General features: G+C 36.9%; 1 protein-coding gene across 1 annotated transcript in view; it reads left to right on the top strand.

The window, feature by feature from the left end:
- The first annotated feature begins 528 nt into the window (after positions 1 to 528).
- LOC122792743 (protein prune homolog 2-like) overlaps positions 529 to 19,871 on the top strand; it is a 1,725,151-nt gene continuing 1,705,808 nt past the window's right edge. The window contains exon 1 of the mRNA XM_044060323.1: positions 529 to 653. Within this exon, the coding sequence (XP_043916258.1) occupies positions 618 to 653 (36 nt within the window). The 5' untranslated portion in view covers positions 529 to 617. The remainder of the gene's footprint in view (positions 654 to 19,871) is intronic.

The raw sequence follows: 19,871 nt of genomic DNA, 5'->3' as shown, positions 1-19,871 counted from the left end.
CCTCTTGGATCAAGAAATCTGGATAAAGCCTGACATAATGACGGGACAAAGGCCCGAAAATAGGGACACATTTTAAATATTACTCTTACAAACTTCAAAAGTTGCTAGAATGACAGCAGTTGTGTTAGCATGTATTTCCTGAAGGATACGAAGCGTGAAACTCAAATGCATGTCATTATTTAGTGACCTTAATCCTTAGATTTTCCTAGTGATTTGTCAAAAAGTCAAATTTTATGAGGACCAAATCAAAAATATGAGGTAAAATATGGACATCTGGGAGGTGTACTCCGAATGACAAACCCTAGACACCAGCCAAAGCGCAGCTGCAGTCTCACTTACTCTTGGGCGCTGTCCATGGTTGCAGCATTTGCAAAAACGTCACCAGATCAGATACATTTATTTCGTGATTGGTTCCAATACGGCTCGGGTGCGAAGGGGCGGAAGCTTGTTATTGGCTGACTTGTAGCAGACACGCCTTCTTATTTTGGTGACTAAGAGAACTGGTCATGCCCAATACTGCAAGGCACACAGCGGGAGGGTAAGGGGATAAACCAACTGGATAACTTCGGACTTGGAGGGAGGGACTGCCGCATGGTGGGTCTTTGAAAGAAACGAACATGGAAGAATTTCTGCAGCGCACCAGAGACTGCCTGGTGAGTGCTGGAAAAAAAATCTTAATTTACTCCCACCTGACTGATTTGTGAGTTTACGCATCGCTACACAACCGGGAACTTCACCACTGAGTTCAATAAATAAGCGATGACAAATATTTCACTTTAGTTATTTCGCATATGTAGCAGCGAGTTATACAGTGAGGCAAGTTTCCAGTTAGCTTGATATTAGACTGCAGATATTTTTCAAGAAATCCATAGCAAATCCCATCAAAGCTTGAAACACGGTTGACATACTCTAGCTTGCAATTACCATGCAAAGTTGATTGCTGTCTGTTAGGTGCGTTAACACTGTGCAGCAAAAGATTCACCTGTTCCTAAGTTAATTTCTAGAATATTTTTATAAGAAACATCAGGTGCTCACCTCGCAATACATTCTCTGTAAACATCCGCACTTCTTGAATGCATGTACCAGCCTTCTTTGGAATATGGTGTTGGTGGGAATTATAAGTGTATGCTTAAAGTTTATTTTTATGGTACAATTCCACATTAACGATTGCGTATAGATAACAATTACTGTGGGTACTGAGCAGAATGCAATCAATAGTAATGGAGACTACATGAAATCAGTTTATTTAAATTTTAAACACCAGTTTGTGTTGAAAGAATGAAGTTGTTTACAGATTGATTCTGGTTACTACTCTTCAGGGGACGCTAAAAGCATGCGGAAGAGCAGGAAGCAATTGCCTGTCCTCAGTTTAGCAGAAGTATAATGCATCATTTATGTCGTTCTGTCTTGGTAATATGCACTCTTTCAGTGCAGACAACTTTTAAATCGGCTTTTGTAATTTGAAAGTTAATGTCCCCTTCATGAAAATTCACATCTCGAACTCGAGTCTGGATGAAAACCTCACCATTATCATTTGAGCTCTGTAGTTAGTGATGTAGGCATGCGGCAATCATTGAGGGTGTGTGACGAAATATTTTGTGCATTAGAACCGCGAATACAAAATACTGCAGTTAGAATGTGTTGGCACCAATCACTTTGAAAGCTATGAAAATGTGTTCTCTGTAAATGCCAACTGTATTTGTTCATTGTTGCAATATTTACAACCTCGGACCCTTTCTTCACTTCCAAATTTCTGCATACTTTGTGCTTCCCCAGTTGAAACCTTCCTTTGACTTGTAAAAAATACAACGTAGTATAAAATGTATTACCTTACTAGAATGTTCTGTATATGGTTGCTCAAAGAAGGATTCAGGTTTATTTATCTTGAACTGTTGAGCATGTATTGCAAAACACAGGCTTTTTATTCATAACCCCTTTTCTTGTGATTACCCTTCCCCATTAAGCTCGGCCAATGTATGACTCCGACAAAATGTTCCCCTTTTTCAAGGCAGCAACATTATCCCCTTTTCCCATTTCCCTCAGATTTTAATACCTCTCCCCCAAACACACCCATAAGGCTGGGAAGCATCCTTTAAAATGGTCTGCATTGTAATATGTTATTGCAGTGAAGGTGAACGTGGCAGAGTAGTTCATTTTGTAATTGCTTTGACACTTGTGACATTGTAGGAAGTTTTATGACTCCAGGTTAATAAAGCTAAAATATCAAATGGACTATATACCTAAACTGCATGCATGCATGTGCTCCAGTGATGACACGAGTGTTGAATATAAGCTTTTTCCTCATCACTTTGCAGAACTTCATTTAAATTTTAGGGAGAATGGTGTTGTGGAATAGAAAAGTTTTGCTGAAGAGAGGTAAATATTTTTGATATAGCAGTTCTTTCTTTGCAAGCCATCATAATGCAAAGTGATTCATGACTGTAATTTGAGACATGATTTAGACTATATGGATACTTACCAGCACATTGCCAGTTAGCTTTGAGGTACCCTTTTGTGACTGATATTCTCTTGCATTTGCTTTACAAACCTAGGCTCTAGAAAGTTCTTTCACTTCTGCCATTTTATGTACTTTGAGTGGTACATTGCTTAGCATGGCTACAGACACTAGTCTGATCACTGCACCAATATGCTGACTTAGTAATTTAGAATGCTCCCCCAAGAGGCTGCAAGTTTTTAGGATTCTGCAAAAAGCGGTAAATGTTCAAGATAGGCCATTAAGCAGTGTGCTGGGTATCAAGGAAATCATTGCATGCACATTATCTGACATTGCAACCAATTGCACATTTGTTTAGATGTCACATTATGTATTTTTGTCTTCGGCTCATAACTGTGGGCTGTTTGACTAGTAGGTGTCACTGTCTAGATCAATTTTCTTCAGTGTTGACTGTGTAATTCATCTTCCACAACTGTTGCAGTTGGGTCATGTGCGGTTGATACTTTGTTGAAGGGAAGGGATTGACCAGATTTTTGAGCCATAGAAGACTGATCTCTATTCTTTGGTTAGGTTAAACATCTGAAGTAGTAACTGGCTAACATTTTCTTTTGTGGTCATGATTATTATTGCAAATGATTGGTTTAATTATCATTTTATTTTAAAATATATTTTAAATATTCAGTTTAAAGTGAACAGCAACTACATGCCACCTAGAATTAAGGTTGCCACCTTTAGAAGAGGCAAAAACTTGCCAAAAGTCCCATACTTTGCTCTGCCCGTTACCCTTCTCATTTCAGTAAGTGACTTAATATTGCTACTCTTTCAAAATTAATAACCACGCTAGCAACAGTTTTGAAATAACATTAATATGCTAAATGGATTGAATGAACAAATATATAAACTTGATGTGCATGTTAAAATAATTTGTAATTTTGTTTTGGCAATTGGTGTGTTTTCTGAAACTCTTAACCTAGATAAGTATGGGGTCTAAAATCATGCTGAGGAAATGAGGACAAGAAGAAGAATGTATAATCGTACACTGGTTACTGTAATGCTTATTTTACATTTTTCATGAATCTAGGTTTTATTGATATTTACTATATGTAATTTTACCACAAAGTGCATAATGTTTAACTGGAGGACAGATTCATTGATTTATTCAAAAAAAGGCTTGGACTTTCTTGTGAATGTATAAGATGCATTATGAAGAGAATTCTTTTAATTATTCATTATTTTAATTAGTCTGTTAATGATTACATTTCATATTACCCTGCCAGTTAAAACAAATAAAAGATTAGCCTAACAAAATAAATTAAATTAAAAATAAGTAGGAAATCCAAATGGAACAGCAAATGTTTTGGGAAATAAACTTCAGAAGTATGTGAGTTCTTGGAATGTCTCAGAATACTTGACAAATACTTACTAAAACTGGATTTCTGAACAGACTCTACTCTGGTTTCTGGATTTTCTGATAAACCCACCAATTTCCAGATATGTAGCTTCCCACTTAGAACTGATTATGAATAAAAGCAAACATATCTCACCACTTCTTAGAGCAAGGAATCTGGACTAATTCCCAAATAATGGGAGTACAATGGCTCAGAAATAGGGACACTTTTTAAATATTGCATTTACAAACTTAGAAAGTTGATAGAATAACAGGTTTTGCATTAATATAAATTTTCTGAATGATATGAAGTCTGAAACTCAAATGTCTGCCATTATTTTCTGGCTTCATTTCTCAGTGATATGCCAGAAAAATACAATTTTATGAGAAACAGGCCGAAAAGTGAGCCAAAAATCTGAACATTCTGTGAAAATCTGTACAGTTGACGGGTATTAACAAAGATGAAAACAGAAAAAAAAAGAAAACAAAAATTTAAAGTTTTACCAGTACACCTGTACCTTGGTCTTTTTGGATTAATAATTTCGTTATACTCAGCCCTCATCAGACCAATAACTGAATATAATGCTCCTTTTACATATACCTCACCAGATGCAACTATTTTTTATGATTTATTTATTTTATTTCACATTTTTTTTTACCGGGAGTGTCCGACTGGACAGCTGGTGTCCATTTTCAGTGGAGGCCTACAGAGAAAAGCTCCATTAGTACAGTAGTTACAGCATTTAGAGATAATTGTAACACGTTACAGAGATTGTGACTATAGAGAATTAACATCATAGTACAATGGTATAACGATGTTGCAAGGAAAATCTTATGTCTCAGAAGATAGATGATGATTAGATTAGATTGAGCTTACTGTAAGTCAACAATAGAAGAACATAAGTATACTATTTACATATTTTCAATGAGCATTTAATATAATTTACAAGAAGTTAAAGGGAGTGAGCAATGTTGAACATGTCACTAAGAACAGGAGGCTTTAGGCAGCAGTGCTGCTGCTGTGTAGTGAGGGTTTAAGTTGCATAGCCGGTTAGTAAGAAGGTGTGATTTCAATAGTATTTTGAAAGTGGGTGTTTTATTTTGTAGTCTAATGTCAGGAGGAAGACTATTCCAGGTGTTAGTAACTTCATTAGGGAAGAGTGATTCTCCAGAGCTATTTTTACATGGGATTTTTTCTATCAGGGCTTTGATGGTGGAGCATAGTTTCCTGTTTGAAGTATAGAAGTTTAGAAGTCCAGATAGGGCAAGGGATAAACAAATGTTAAATAAATAAATAAACATAACATTTACAAACTTAGAAAGTTGATAGAATAACAGGTTTTGCATTAGCATACATTGGAGAGACCACAGTGGTTTATCACCAAGAAATTACAGGGTACACAAAACAAGTCTTACACAGAAAGACTGAAAGCCCTGTCACTGTATTCTGTCTCATACAGGTTGACCTGTGCCTGGCTTACGGGGAAGTCTGTTACCCAGCCCTGATGGCAATGCTACACATTCATAAATCAAACTGCACGAGGGTCACTCGCTCTAGAGATATTAACCTAACATCTGACATGAACATGTTATGTTGGAGAGAGAGATACCTCACCCAGAGACTGACACTTCTCTGGAACAAGCTTCCAGTTCACATGAAACACAGACCCTCCCTGACCCTCTTCAAATGCAACCTAGATCAATGGATAGGTGACCTCATATTCATTCCTGGGGTGGCACCCATGTCCCTCCTAGACAGAAGAAGTTGATATTAACTACCTTAACTACCATAGACCCTTACCTCTGTGAACTTCATATACCTAACCATCGACAATTGAGGCAACTCAGGATAAATATGGCTAGGCTTGTAAAGGCTCTAGGGCCATTAGCCTACTAACCTTCTATGAGCCTATAAAAAAATAAAAGAGAAAGGTATGTAGAAAAGAATTTCCTCAACATAAAAGTTAATAGGTTACTTCAGTATAGTAACTAATGACATATGCCTTTTGATAATAAGGAATTCAAAAATAACATATTCTACTGTCTCTGGCCTGGAAAAGATTGCTACCATGGCTATACTAAGTAACTTTTGGTGTGACTGGCAGTAATTTGATGAACTGAGTTCTGAAAAGTTTATTTCAAAAGAATTATTAATTATTCTAGTGTCTGCTGGTACCATCTATTCATGGATTGGTATTATGATCAAAAGGGAATTACATTTTGGGGTAATAATAACAATGCCAGCATTTTGAAGAGTTGTAGTCTGGATGAAAGTATGTATCCTTTCTTTCAACTTGTGATTTGGAAATGTGGTAATAACTTTCACGAGACCATCATACAGAGTGTTTTTTATATATTTTGTTAAGAAATATCTACATGGAATGAACCCTGGGATATATTTTCGCACATACCTTAGAATCTCTACTGATTTGATTGTTTTGCTTTTTGATTACCCATAAAAATAGTCTATTAAATGAAAATGTATACTGTATTTACTTAGCACATTTTAACTGGATACATAGGCTGGTCCAAAGACCCTCTTCAACCTAAGACAAGTGGTACATACAATTACAAACAATTAATAGCAAACCATAATTTGATTAATACCGCATACAGTCCATGCAAAATGATATGCCGCATAATGACACATAAAGTTCTGACAACGAAAGTTCATACAACAGTTATCAGAACATACAAAATGTGCACAAATATGTGTATTAAATTTACAGTATAGCAAGTATAAGGCACTCTACAAGTACAGCTGGTAATAGGTTGTTGAACAGATCTACTAGTGGCCATGTTATTAATACAATCAATAGTTCACAATGCAGTATAGGTTGAATAATACAAACATACTACATTGTGCATCTGCTGCTATCATGTTTCCTAGTTAGTATCCTTGGGCATAGACCCAGACTAAGTAGAAGATGGATGGAAAGATGTTACAGGCAGTAGGTTATAGGAAAAGGTTATAGTAAAGCAATGAGAGGACTTTAGGTTAGGGGAATGAAAGGCTGAGTCTTTAAGCGACTGTGTCCAAGGAGCTAGTGGGAATGAATTAACAGGACTGTATGCAAAGTGAAAAAATATACCAAGGACATCATCAGTGTGAACATATTGGAGTACTTAGAAGAGGTAAATTTTATGGATTGAGCATCTGAAGTATATTTATATTCAATAATATGATGTGCTGTTCATTGGTCATCTCAACTGTAATAACATATTTGTTTATATAGCTAGCATTTACCATACAGTGTTTAAGTAAGGTCAGCTTGATTAATATACAGGATACATATTTGCAATGTAATATTTAATTAATGTCATCAAGACTGATTTAAAATTGCACAAGAAGGTTTTCATGTTGTTATATACTATAAGAAAACTTGTTTATCCCAAGTCTCTAAAGCTGTGTCACATTTATTTTTCTTTTAAATGTGTGACTAGCTTCTCCTTGAACAAGGAAAATGAATTTAGGTGGGTTATGTTTTTCTAGTATATCATTTTAGGTTGATGGAGAAATTTTTGAAAGCACATTTTCACAAATAAATAGTGAATACTGAGGTCGTAATGGTTGGTTTCTACTTGAAAATGTACCATTTCTTATTATTTTTTTAATGGAAAAACAATTATTTCATTAAATAGTTTGTTATAGTGTCGAGAAAAATATGGTCTCTAGCCATAACAAACACCCAGTTAACTTCTTCAGTAGCAAGTTGGTGGTGTTCTGTACAATTAAACAAGTAAATAAATTTAAAGATTTTATTCACACTAATCTGCAGAATGGATGTACTCTGAGATGAATGTAATTTACAGCACCCTTCTAATCTCTGTATTTAGAAAGTTAGTAACTATATATGAGACCACGACTTAGCACTTGAGTTGTTTGTTGTTCACTATGCACATAACAATATAGGGTTTGGAGTAATAAGACTTCCAAATATCTCTGTTCTGTTGTATGGTGTTTAATAATAAAGCACCTCCAGGGACTTTGAAAAGAGACATTGAGGAGCTCTCTGATTATGTAGCCCAGGCAGGTATGACCCTGACCTTGAGCAGTATCCTACCTTCACCAAGAATGATGCCACAATACAGAGATAAGATGATCAGCTTTAACAATTGGCTTAAACTCTGGTGTCATTCAAAGGGGATCCAATGTCTGTCTGCCTGGGATGACATGCTGGACAAGCCACGCTGCTCGCATGAGGGACGGCTTGCACCTGTCACCCTGGGATTCCGGATATTGGCAAAGGCTCTTGCCACCCCCATAGTGCCTTTTTTAGGCAAGGCTCAAATTCTAAACCTACCACCCTAGAACACAAAAAAGGAAAAAAACTAAGGGTAATGCTGCTCAATGCCAGAAGTCTAAATCTCAAAATGCACGCACTCGAGGCCCTTCTCAGTATGGAGAACATCAATGTCTGTGCTGTGACAGAAACCTGGTTCAAGGCTCCTGAGAGCACCCCAGCACTATCAGGTTTTACCTCATATCATGCGTTCCGGCCCCAAAATCCAGACAATACCAAGAAAGGAGGGGGGGTATCCATATTCATCAAGGACACCCACACCTCAAGACTGGTGGCAACACACAATGCATTGGAGACCATCCAGGTGCAATTAACCATAGGCAAGACTGCTCTGCAAATTGTAGCATGTTACAGGCCACCCTCACAAACTCAGGAACCTCACATGGCCTTCCTGAAAACACTAGAGGGGATAAATGTAGCACCAAACACCATCATACTAGGTGACTTCAATTACCTTAATATAGACTGGGAACACTACTCAAGCCCAAACACCCTAGCCCAAAAGTTCCTGGAATTCATAAACTCAAATGCCATGGAACAACTAGTCACCATCCCCACAAAAGGAGAAAACATACTTGATCTCATCATCACGAACATGGGAGCACAATGTTCAACACCGGAAGTATACCCCTCACTGGTGAGATCAGATCACAAACTAATCTCGCTGGAGGTCCTCATCCCACCCCCACCTGAAATAAAAAGACCACAGTAAAGAACTTCTCGAAAGCCGACTTCACACTTCTAAAGACTAGTGTGGTCTCCTTTAAGGTCCCCGAGCCAGCGGAAAACAGTACTCAAGCCGCTGAATCACTTACAAATGCCTTCTACCAGCACCTGCAGGACTGCATGGATAAGGCAATCCCAAACAAAACAAAGACTCTTTGTACCAAAGGCAAGCGTCCAGTCTGGTGGACCCCAGCCATAAACAAACTCTACAACAAAAGGAGGAAGCTACTACAAGATAGAGCAAAATCCTTAAAAGGTAAGACACCCTTGATCACTATAAGTAAAAAACTAAGAGCTCTCATAAAATCAACCAAAGCAAATTTTGAGAGAAAAATAGCTAAAGACTCAAAAGACAATCATAAGGCCTTCTTTAGCTATGTTAGAAACCTGGGAGGAAACTCCCAGATATGCTCAGAACTAGTTCAAAATGATGTGAAGATTACTGATCCTACAGACATTGCCAACATACTGGCTGACAGGTTCAGTGCAAACTTCTCCCCCCCCCCAAAAGGAGAGATATCTATACCAGCGATTGCAGCCCCAAACATCTCCAACGCCCAAGTGAGAACTGCTCTCTCCAAAGCAAAAAACACAGCATCCATGGGACCTGATGGTGTCCCCGGCTGTGTGCTTCACGAACTCAACGAGGAATTAAACCCACAGCTAGGACAGCTGTTTAATCATAGTCTTACCTCTGGATACGTACCCAGGAGTGGCGCACTGCAACTGTGGTCCCACTTCACAAAGGCGGTGCCTCCACCGACCCTGGAAATTACCGGCCCATTAGCTTGACAAGCCTTATCTGCAAAGCCATGGAGAGGATCATAATGGACCTCATAAATAAAGACATAGGAATTTGCAGACTTTGGATCCATCCCAGTTTGGCTTTGTCAAAGGCAGATCATGCCTTCTAAACTTGGTTGACTTTTGAAACAGTCACCAAAGCCATTGATGAGGAAAGGCAGTCCATACAGCCTACCTCGATCTGGCAAAGGCCTTGATACAATACCCCACTCGGGTATCATTGAAAAACTCATCAGCTTAAATGTTAACCCATACATCACAAGATGGGTTGCAAACTGGCTGAGTGACAGAACCCACAGGGTCAGAGTTGCTGGCGCCATGTCAGACTCAAAGCCTGTCACAAGTGGTGTACCACAGGGCTCAGTCCTGGGCCCACTCTTGTTTGGCATCTACTTTTCCAAAGTACAAGCAAACACAGGAGGGTTATGGCTGACAAAGTTTGCAGATGACTGCAAACTGGGCCATAGTAGAAAACACATCTGACACAGATATCCTTCAGAAGGGTCTCACAGAAATGAATAACTGGTGCCAGAGCCATGGCCTAAAGTTAAATGCCAAAAAATGCATAGTCATACCCTTTGGGAAAAACAAGGTTACCCCTAGCTACCAAATAGGTGGCAATCCACTGAGCACAGAAGAAGTTATCAGGGACCTGGGGACCCAGGTTGATAGTAGTCTGTCATTCGACACCCATGTAGCTAAAGTAGTTAGGAAGACCTTCTACATTGCCCACCTTATCATGAAGGGATTCTCATCTAGATCAAGGGAGGTCATAGTCTCCCTATACTCATCACTCATCAGACCAATGATTGAGTACAATGCCCCATTCGGAATGTATCTGACCCGACACTTGCAGCAGCTGGAGAGGCCACAAAAGTTCCTCACCAAAAGGATAAAGGGTCTGAAACATCTGTCCTATGCTGCCCGACTGAAAGAACTCCAGCTCTATTCAGTCGCCACCGCTTGCTCAGAGGTGACCTTTGCCTAACATACAAGGCCATGTCAAACCCAGATTTGATGAATATGCTTCACCTCAAAAAATCTAGATCCGTTAGAGCCACAAGGGCGGGAGACTTAAACCTCGACACGGCTATTAATAGGATGTGCTGGAGGGATAGATTCATCACCCAAAGACTCCCTATGCTGTGGAACAAAATCCCGGTATATGTGAGGCAGAGCACCTCGCTGGCCTTGTTCAAGAGAAATCTTGACCAATGGATGGGAGATCGCAGATATACCCCAGGGATTACCTCAGTGTCACTGCTCGACAGAGGCACAGCAAAATAATGGGTATAGTTCCCCATACTAAAGGGGTGGCGTAAGCCACAAAACTATGGGCTAGGCTTGTAAATGCCCTCGGGCAGATAGCCTAGTATGAACCTATGAACCTATAAAATTTGTCTTGAAGTTAATTGTTTGGGGCCATCAAATGGCACTGCTTTTGATTCTTGGAGATTTGTTGTTAATTTTAATATAGAAAAGCAATGTTTAAAGTGCTACAGGACTTGTTGGACAAAGTTAAAACAATATTATCTGTATATGTAATGCAGTTTACATTAGGAAGTTCATATGGAAAATTGTTAAGGAAAAAGAAGAGAACAGGTGTCTAGCCACGGACCCACGTGAAACACCACTACTGGTGGCACTTGTATCAGTGTGCACATTGTCTTCTAACAGCTTGACAGTTCTGTTTGAAATGTAGTTGGTAAAATCATTGCTACACCACAGCTTATGAACTTGCAAAATTATGTATGGTGATGAACTGTTTCAAAGATATATTTTAAATTTAAGACAATTACCCTGTCAGAAATAAATACTGTTAGTAAGTAGTTGGGTCAGTAAGGGATTATATCGCTGTTAAAGTTTATATTTAGACAAAATTCATGCTGTTTATCTGACAAAAGATCATATTTCTGAATATATTCCAAAGTTTAATGGTAAATATTTTTTACAGTATTTTATTTGTGATTCGTGTATAGTTAGTCATATGTAGGTAAAGGAACTTCTCAGAGCTGCATTAGTAGTTGTTGTTTAAATGTACGTAGGATGATATGCCAGTTATGGCTAAACTGTATGTGCAAGTCAGAGGCTTACACAATGTATATTCAGCTGAATGGATTTATTCCTTAATGATTTGAATCTGGGATGATATATCTTAAAAGCACACTACTACTGTATACTATGACTATAATTTGAGTTAGTAACCATTTCTCTTGTCTAAGCTCAGCAATCACATCTTATAATGACTTGCTTTCAGAAAAACAGAACTAAAATATTTCATGAGAAAGGTTGATGCATTATTATATCCTGTTAATGTTTCTATCATACATACATACAAATGTTTCAAGCACGGGCATTAAAGCCCTTTTAGCTTGCCAATATGCCAAAACACTTGTTCCTATAATAAATGTCCAGGCTGTTCTTAAAAATATCTAAACTAGTACTTGCTTTAATGTAATTTGGTAGTCTGTTCCAAGCATCAGCTAGTCTGCCAGAGAACCAATTAGTACACTTCTCATTCCTATAGAATCTTCTACATAGGTTATCTGATGATTCTCTAGTACTTTTTGATAACCCCACACATTCCCAGAGGTAGTTGTCCCTAAATGCCCTATATACCTGAATATGATCTCCTCATAGATATCTGTAAGAGACACTGTACAAGTTCAGATATTTTACTCTTTCATAATAACTTAGATTTTCACATCCATGGATGCCCTTGGTATATTTCCATTGTACTCTTTCCAGTTTACTCATGCTTGTTTTCCTATAGGGTTTCCATATTGTTATTCCATACTCAAGTTTGGGTCTAATGTAACTAACAAACAATGACTTCATTATGTTTGATTTCCTAGACTTTATAAATCTTTTTATACAACCTATAGTTCTATAACTATCATTAGCCAATTGGTTGATATGATTAGAAAAACTCATAGCTGAATCTACCCATATACCCAGGTCCTTAAATGAGTCTGCAGTTTCAATCACTGTGTGCTGTATTAAATATTCACCTTTCAGTTTATGTCTCCCAAATCTCATATGCTTAGTTTTTGATGTATTTATTAACATATTATTCTCCTGTGCCTAAATGGTCAATTTAGTCAAATTATTTTGCAGACATGCCTTATCTGTAACACTTGTAATCAGTTTACCCAATTTCACGTTGTCAGCATATCGACTGTAGAACACCTCAGATGAAAAAGTTAGGTCTGAAAGATACAATCTAAACAAGTAAGGGCCTAGTACAGAGCCCTGTGGGACACCTTGACTGTAACCAAGGATTTCACCTGTCCAGTTGGTGTCTGATACTTGCCATGTCCTATTTGTAAGCCATGCAGCTATCCATCTTATCAACAGTACATCAATACCTAGTTGTACTAATTTATTGATCAGTGTTTTCTGCATGACCCTGTAAAATGCTGAAGTTAAATCTATATAAATCACATCACAGCACAATTTTTCATTCATAGCTGTTATTATATTGTTATAGAACATCATGTTACAGGTGGTAATAGATCTATTTTCAACATATGCATGCTGACATATGGTTTCAAGTCCCAACCTATCCAGTTCTGACAGTAACTTATCCAGTATTACCTTCTCCATTATTTTTCCACAAAATGAAAGTAGACTTAAGGGTCTATATGATTCTGGGTTTGTCCTACTCCCCTTTCCCTTAAAGACAGGTTTAATAAGTGCATGTCTCCAATCTTGAGGAATCTCCCCATATTTATATGACCTAGTGAATAATAGATGTAATGGCAGTGTAAGTTCTTGCTTAAGTGTTCTCAAATCATTGTTACTTATTCTGTCTCCTTCCTGCACTTTGTTTGGATCCAGTTTTCACAGTTCTTTTTCAATATAATCTAATTTGATCCCAGTATCTGGGGTTACCTTGATGTCGCTAGGACAACTTACTACCCCTTTTGTGGAGCCAAACTGTTTTGCATAAGATTTTGTAAATATATCTGTAATCTGTTGTGTCTGAGAATACATTTTAGAATCTGCACACAGTTTATCAATTTGTGTATCTTTACTCCTTCCACATCTTATGTATCTATAAAAAGGTTTCCTATTATTCTCAATATCTTTATATACATTTTCTACAAATTTTTCTTGATCTTGTCTAACACTATGCTTAATCTGTTTGTCCAGCTCATTTATTCCAGTTTTCAAAGTTGTAGTTCGACCTGTCTTCCATTTCTTATATTTTTTGTCTCTCACCTTAATCAGGTATCTTGTTCTTAGGGAAATATACCCCCTGATGTTATGTGCCTAGATCCTGATGTTAAACATTTTTTTTTTACTTTTTGCATTCAAACAATTTCTCTTTCAAAACTTTCCACATTCCATCTGCAGTTTTTCCACTGAACACCTCACTCCATTTAGTTTTATATAGCAACTTTTTTGCTTCCCTATAATCTGTAATTAATCTTCTGTGCATTGGTTTAGATTTCAGTTTGGCAGAATTATCTAGCAACAAATGAACCTTTATGACCCCATGATCACTGTACATCAATGGTGGTAAAAATTGACTTAAAGTTATAATAATTTCTTTAGGAACACAAACAATATCTAGTATATTCCGTCCCCTGGTAGTTTTTTTTTACAATCTGAAGCATTTGTTGTTCCTGAATATACTCTGTGAATAATTTCTTTACTAACATTGTTGAATCAATATTATTCCAGTCTGTTTCTGGTAAATTTAAGTCCCCAGCTAATATTATTCTTCCCTCCTATGTTTCATGTAAGGAATGTATGAATTCCTCTAGGTCATCTGCACTTGACTTTGGTGGTCTGTACACTCCAACAATTGTTATATGTTCCAGGGTTGTCTTTACTGTCACAGTTACACAGTCTATAGTATTGGTGTTATCATTGAACATGTAATAATCACAAGTCTCATAGCTATCTTTAATGCCTATCATAACACCTCCACCTGATTTTTTGTTAGAATGTCTGTTACTGTAAAAATATTTATACCCTGACAGAACTGGTTTCTAGTCATTGTTCTTTAACCATGTTTCACAAACTATAACATCAATCTTGTGGGAATGTAGCAAATGTAATCAGGTATGCATGAGTGTGTATTACCTCTTTCTAATTGGTGTTTTTTGTGTAAAGGCTTGAGCTGTATCACAGTTTAATGTCTGTGGAAATTCTAAGCCTTCTGAAACTGGTAATGATAATAATTGTGTCAGGAATTTATGGATGACTGCCTCTCCACAAAATTTTGTATAAAAGGCAATAGATTTAGTTTTCGTCAGCTAATATTAGAGTGAAATACTCAATACTGCAATGGAAAAATAATCTGTGGTAAACAAAGAATTCAATACAACAGTATTACTCCTCCACAGAGAAATTAATTATGTTGGCATTTTTTTAATACTGTACCAATATTTTAAATCTTAATATGAACATTTTAGAAATACACTGTGTTTACTGTGTTTTTCTGAAGTTGGAAAATAACTGAAAAAGTACATTTTGGACTTTTGGGACATTGTCAAAAACCATGAACATTCTTACTAAGTTGTTTTCATGCAGTTTTTGATATTGTTATAAATTTTATATATTTGCTGCCCTTTACTGAACATATTTAACATTATAATATGCTACTTACTATAGTCTGGAGAAATAGTAAGTCTGTTTAAAGGTGATTTAACAATTAATGGTTTCATGGTGATTTAACAATTAATGGTTTCATGGCCGAATCAAAAATCTTAGCTAAATATAACAGTTTTCTCTAATTTCTTTTGTCAGATCAGACAGAAACAAAGGTCATCTTACAACCCTTTGTTTGTTTTCTTGTACATATTCTGAATCAAAATTTAAAAACTTAACTTATGTGTATATAATTCATTGTATCCTATATGACATTAGTCAACATGACCGAATCACCTAGAGACATATTTTACACTGTCGAGTGGCTAGCCCTGCCATGGCACACAGTCTGTGATCTGTGTTTTCCTAACTTGAGGATACTGTGCACCACAGTAGATGCCCAAAGCGGTTGGTCTGTACAACTCTTCCCCAGTAGGGCACCAAGTAGATTCTGTGCTGCTGCCCACAGCTCCATTCATTGGTGAGTTTGAGATGGAACACTCAGCATGTTTTCTGGATGTGGGAGGAAACCCCACGGAGACACAGGGAGAATGTGTAAACTCTAAACAAGGACTGGTCAGAGGTCAGGATCAAACCTTGTACCTTGTGCATGGGAGTCAAAGACCTTAACCATTATGCCAAATGGCACATGGGATGAAACTAAGCACAGATAAGATGGTGGTAATGGCAGCAAATTGGGGAAATCTGAAGAAGCTGAGATTAGAGATAGAAGGGAAGATAGTAGAACTGGTTCACAGTTTCAAGTATTTGGGAGGAGTGGTTGAGGAGAAGGTAAGTTTGAATGAAGAGGTAAATATACACACACTGTATCTAATTCATGATCATAAAGATTTATTCCTTATAAATGTGGTCTTGTTAATATATGTAGTAGCACAGGCATTGCATTTTTTGTTTTATTTATTATTATTCTGTCTTATTTGATAGGACACAATTTAAGTATAGTTATAATCACAGAAAGAAAAGTTTATAGCAGAAATATAATTTTCAAAGTTTCATCACTAATCAGCTAGCTGAACACTTCAGTGTTAATGTTTTCAGATTATACTGAGGTACACTGTGTTTCAGCACTTAAATGTTAAAAGGAGTAGGCTGTCATTATTTGGGTTACTCTGAATTTAAGATTGCAGAGCATTTTCTTTGTTTACCATGCTCTACTCTTCTTTGTCAGTCATGTAGAGTGTCAGAACTTCCCTATTTTAATAGGTCTTCCAAGTTCATGAACAATTAAGACGTTCAATATGTGAAACATAAGCCTTCTCTAGCTGATTTTTTTACAACAGGGTTTAGGCATTTACCATACTGTTAAGAGAAAATATGTGTTTAAACTAAAAAGTTTTTCTCAGGCTGGTGTGTGTGTGTGTGTTTGTGTGTGTGTGTGTGTGTGTGCACGATGTGTGTCCATAAACGTAATCTATCAGGCTTGTGAGCTCTCTGGAGGAAGCTGCAGTTTGACAGTCAGTAAAGTACTGAGTGCAGTCAGTACTTTACTTTTGTTTTTCAGCAGCTGGTTTTAGCTTGAGGAAAATGTAACTTTAGTATGTGAACATAATGTGAATGTAGCCAAAGCAGAGGAAAAAAATGTGGAAAATAAATTCCAGTGTGTCAGAAAAAAAGAAAACAAAGAGCCAACATTTGGAAGGTTGGAAAGTTATCAAAGATAGTCACTCTTATTTAGAATTAACTAAGCACAATTCTGGTCCATCTATTGGCTTCCCTTCATCTCCTTCACTTTTAAGAGAACATTTTGATACTTTCAGATAGACCCATTTGTAACACATACAAATATGGTGAGGAAACACTTCATAAAGTAGTTGAGTTTCTCTCTTGGTTTAGTAAGCTGATCGGCTGAGTTCCTAAAGTATTTTGATGTCATTTTCTCTTGTTTTGATGTCATTTTCTCTTGTTTTGATGTCATTTTCTTTGATGTCATTTTCTTTTGTTTTGATGTCATTTTCTTTTGTTTTGATGTCATTTTCTCTTGTTTTGATGTCATTTTCTCTCGAGTAAGGAAATGAAGTATTCATTACCATTGCTTATCCTCTTCACTCTATTGCAGATGTGTTGGGTTAGACTTTAAATCTGTTACTGTATATATTTATTATGACATTGTGTTGTGTCCCCTTAAATCACTGCAACACTAGAGGAGTTGTCCTTGGAGGATGTGGTTTCCACAGTTCTGAATGTGTTGAGTAGTGATGCAGACCTGTGCAAATCATAGTGCTGACTATCATTTTAAATGTGCTGTACATGGAGCTATAGCCAGGAGACAAGCTTATTGCGAAGAACAGCTTATTTAAAAAAAGTGATTACCCAAGTCCAGAATCTTGCCATTTTCATCAGGATTCTGCTTGGGGATTATGTAAAAGTCTTGCTTATAAAGATTGAGGAAAACAGACAAAAGAGTCTTTGTTAAGCTTAGTATTCATGTTCTCTAGTTGGAGTCTTTGTATACGTAGAGTAAGAGGTTTTCCTTCTTTAATAGCAGTGTCCAAAGGCAGGGGTCTTTCATTTAGTTATAGGTAGAGTCACCATAAAGGCTAGATTGTTAATTAGTATGAAAAGAGTTTCCAGGTAGCAGCTCTTTGCCAGCTAGGAAATACCATCCCTCTGCTAAGAAAGATGCAATCATCCTGTACTTATGCATTACCTCTTTACTCTACAGAAATGGCTGTTTTTTGTTAAATAAAGCTGCCGGTAGTAAGAATTAAGTTGATGACCAGAGGCAGAATATTTAAATGTTACAACAGCTGAGATGCTCCTCTCACAGATTTGTGGAGGCAGAGTATTTTGTATGAGCCTAAAAGACAGGGTTTGTTGCAAGAGTAACTGTATTCAAAGTCCACAAAGATCTCAGAACCTGACAACCAAAATGGTGTCCTTCTTCATGTCAGTAGCAAGGAAAAGGGTAATAAAAAATCCCCTATTCAAAAACATTCTGGTGTCAAGAATAGAAAGAAAATAGTTGCCCAGCTTATATCTGTTGTGTTTAAATAAGTTTCTTACCCTTGTCCCCTCCTTCTTTAGGATCCCGAATGGCAACTTTGGATCTGAAATGTATTTATTGGCACATGCTACTGTTAATCTGGAGGGTATTTCTAAAGTTTCAAGTGAGGGCCAGCACTTTTAGTTCAGATTGATTCCTTTCGGTCTAGAAACAGTCTTTCTAGCATTTTCTTCATAGTGCTTCCTCTGCTAGTGCTATTAGTGGATGTGACATATTTGGCACAGTTGGTACCTAAAGGAGTTGGTCTATAAGTCTGATAAGCAGTATGTATGCAGTATGTAACACAATACCAATTAACAGATACTGACTTAATAATAAAATGAGTACATACATAAATATATGTATATTTATATGTGCATATATATTTACATATTTATATATTTACAGGTCTACTTCAAATGCTTGAAGTTGCAGAACATCGAACCACACATCATCGAGGATGAGATGATCTATGTTCTACACCATTGAATGTGAAAGTAGACTAGATTAAAAAAAAGATAAAACTCTGCTTGTAAGTTTTTGCAGTGGGGCAAGTTCCCCTGCACCCCCCACATGGGAGTTGCACCCCCCCGCTATTTAAATATACCAAATCCAAGATTGCACCACAGTGAAGAGAATGGTAAATTTCACGTTCCGTGCCATTCTGTTCATTGTATTGTATCTCTTCATTGGTATATTTTAGTAGCAGAGGATGTGGAGCTACCCTGTAAAAACACATCAAATAAAAAGTTTTCACGTTTTTTTTTTTGTTTGTTTTGTTTTTTTAGTTTGATATTGTAGAACTTCGATCTTCTGGTCCTTGATGATTAGAGGTTCGATGTTCTGCAATTTCGATACTCTGAAGGGGACCCATATTTACATATATGGGTGTACTTAAAAACATCCAAACACAATGTCAACCCAAAATAATAGGCCCCCACTAAAAATCTTGACATGCAACTGGATCTTGGAGCATTGCAACTGCAAAGTTATATTTGTTTCAGGGGTCAAGCCCACCCCCACCACCCACATCACCTGCTAATTATGTATTCCAACTCTGAGATTGCACAGTACCAGAAAAAGGGCACATTCCCAAACCCTAGTAATGTAACAAAGCAACTGTCAGCTATATCAAGAGTTGACATAAGATATGGCAGCCATATATATAAGTACATATAAAACTCAAACATACATATGTAAATTGTAAGTTCTTAAAAACAATAGAGGCAGAGCCATGTCAAAATACAAGTATATTTGCAAAACAAAGAATTTTAAGATTTCCATAAAAAGAAGAAGGCTTCGGTATTAATTGTTTAATTGATGAGTATTTTTTTTGTCATTAAAAGTTGTGTGCATTAAATTCATTCAGTCTGAAGAAGTCTTGTTTAAGACAAAGGTGCTTACTGGATGTATTTTATGGTCATTTAATTCACTTTTATATATTTTTTGGTTGCTTTTGGCATTACTTTGCAGTGATTTTACAGCTGGAGTATTCCATTTGCTGAGATTTATTATATTGAGATAGGAGCTTTTTTTGGAAGTTGTTTGAACGATGGGGAGTCAGCCTAAATCTAGCTTTATGGTGCTGTA

Source organism: Protopterus annectens, chromosome 2.part0 (genome assembly GCF_019279795.1).
Source record: "Protopterus annectens isolate FY-2018-M chromosome 2.part0, PAN1.0, whole genome shotgun sequence".
In the NCBI taxonomy this organism is placed as follows: Eukaryota; Metazoa; Chordata; order Ceratodontiformes; family Protopteridae; genus Protopterus; species Protopterus annectens.
The sequence above is the reverse complement of the archived record's forward strand: the minus strand, read 5'-3'. Positions and strand labels throughout refer to the sequence as shown.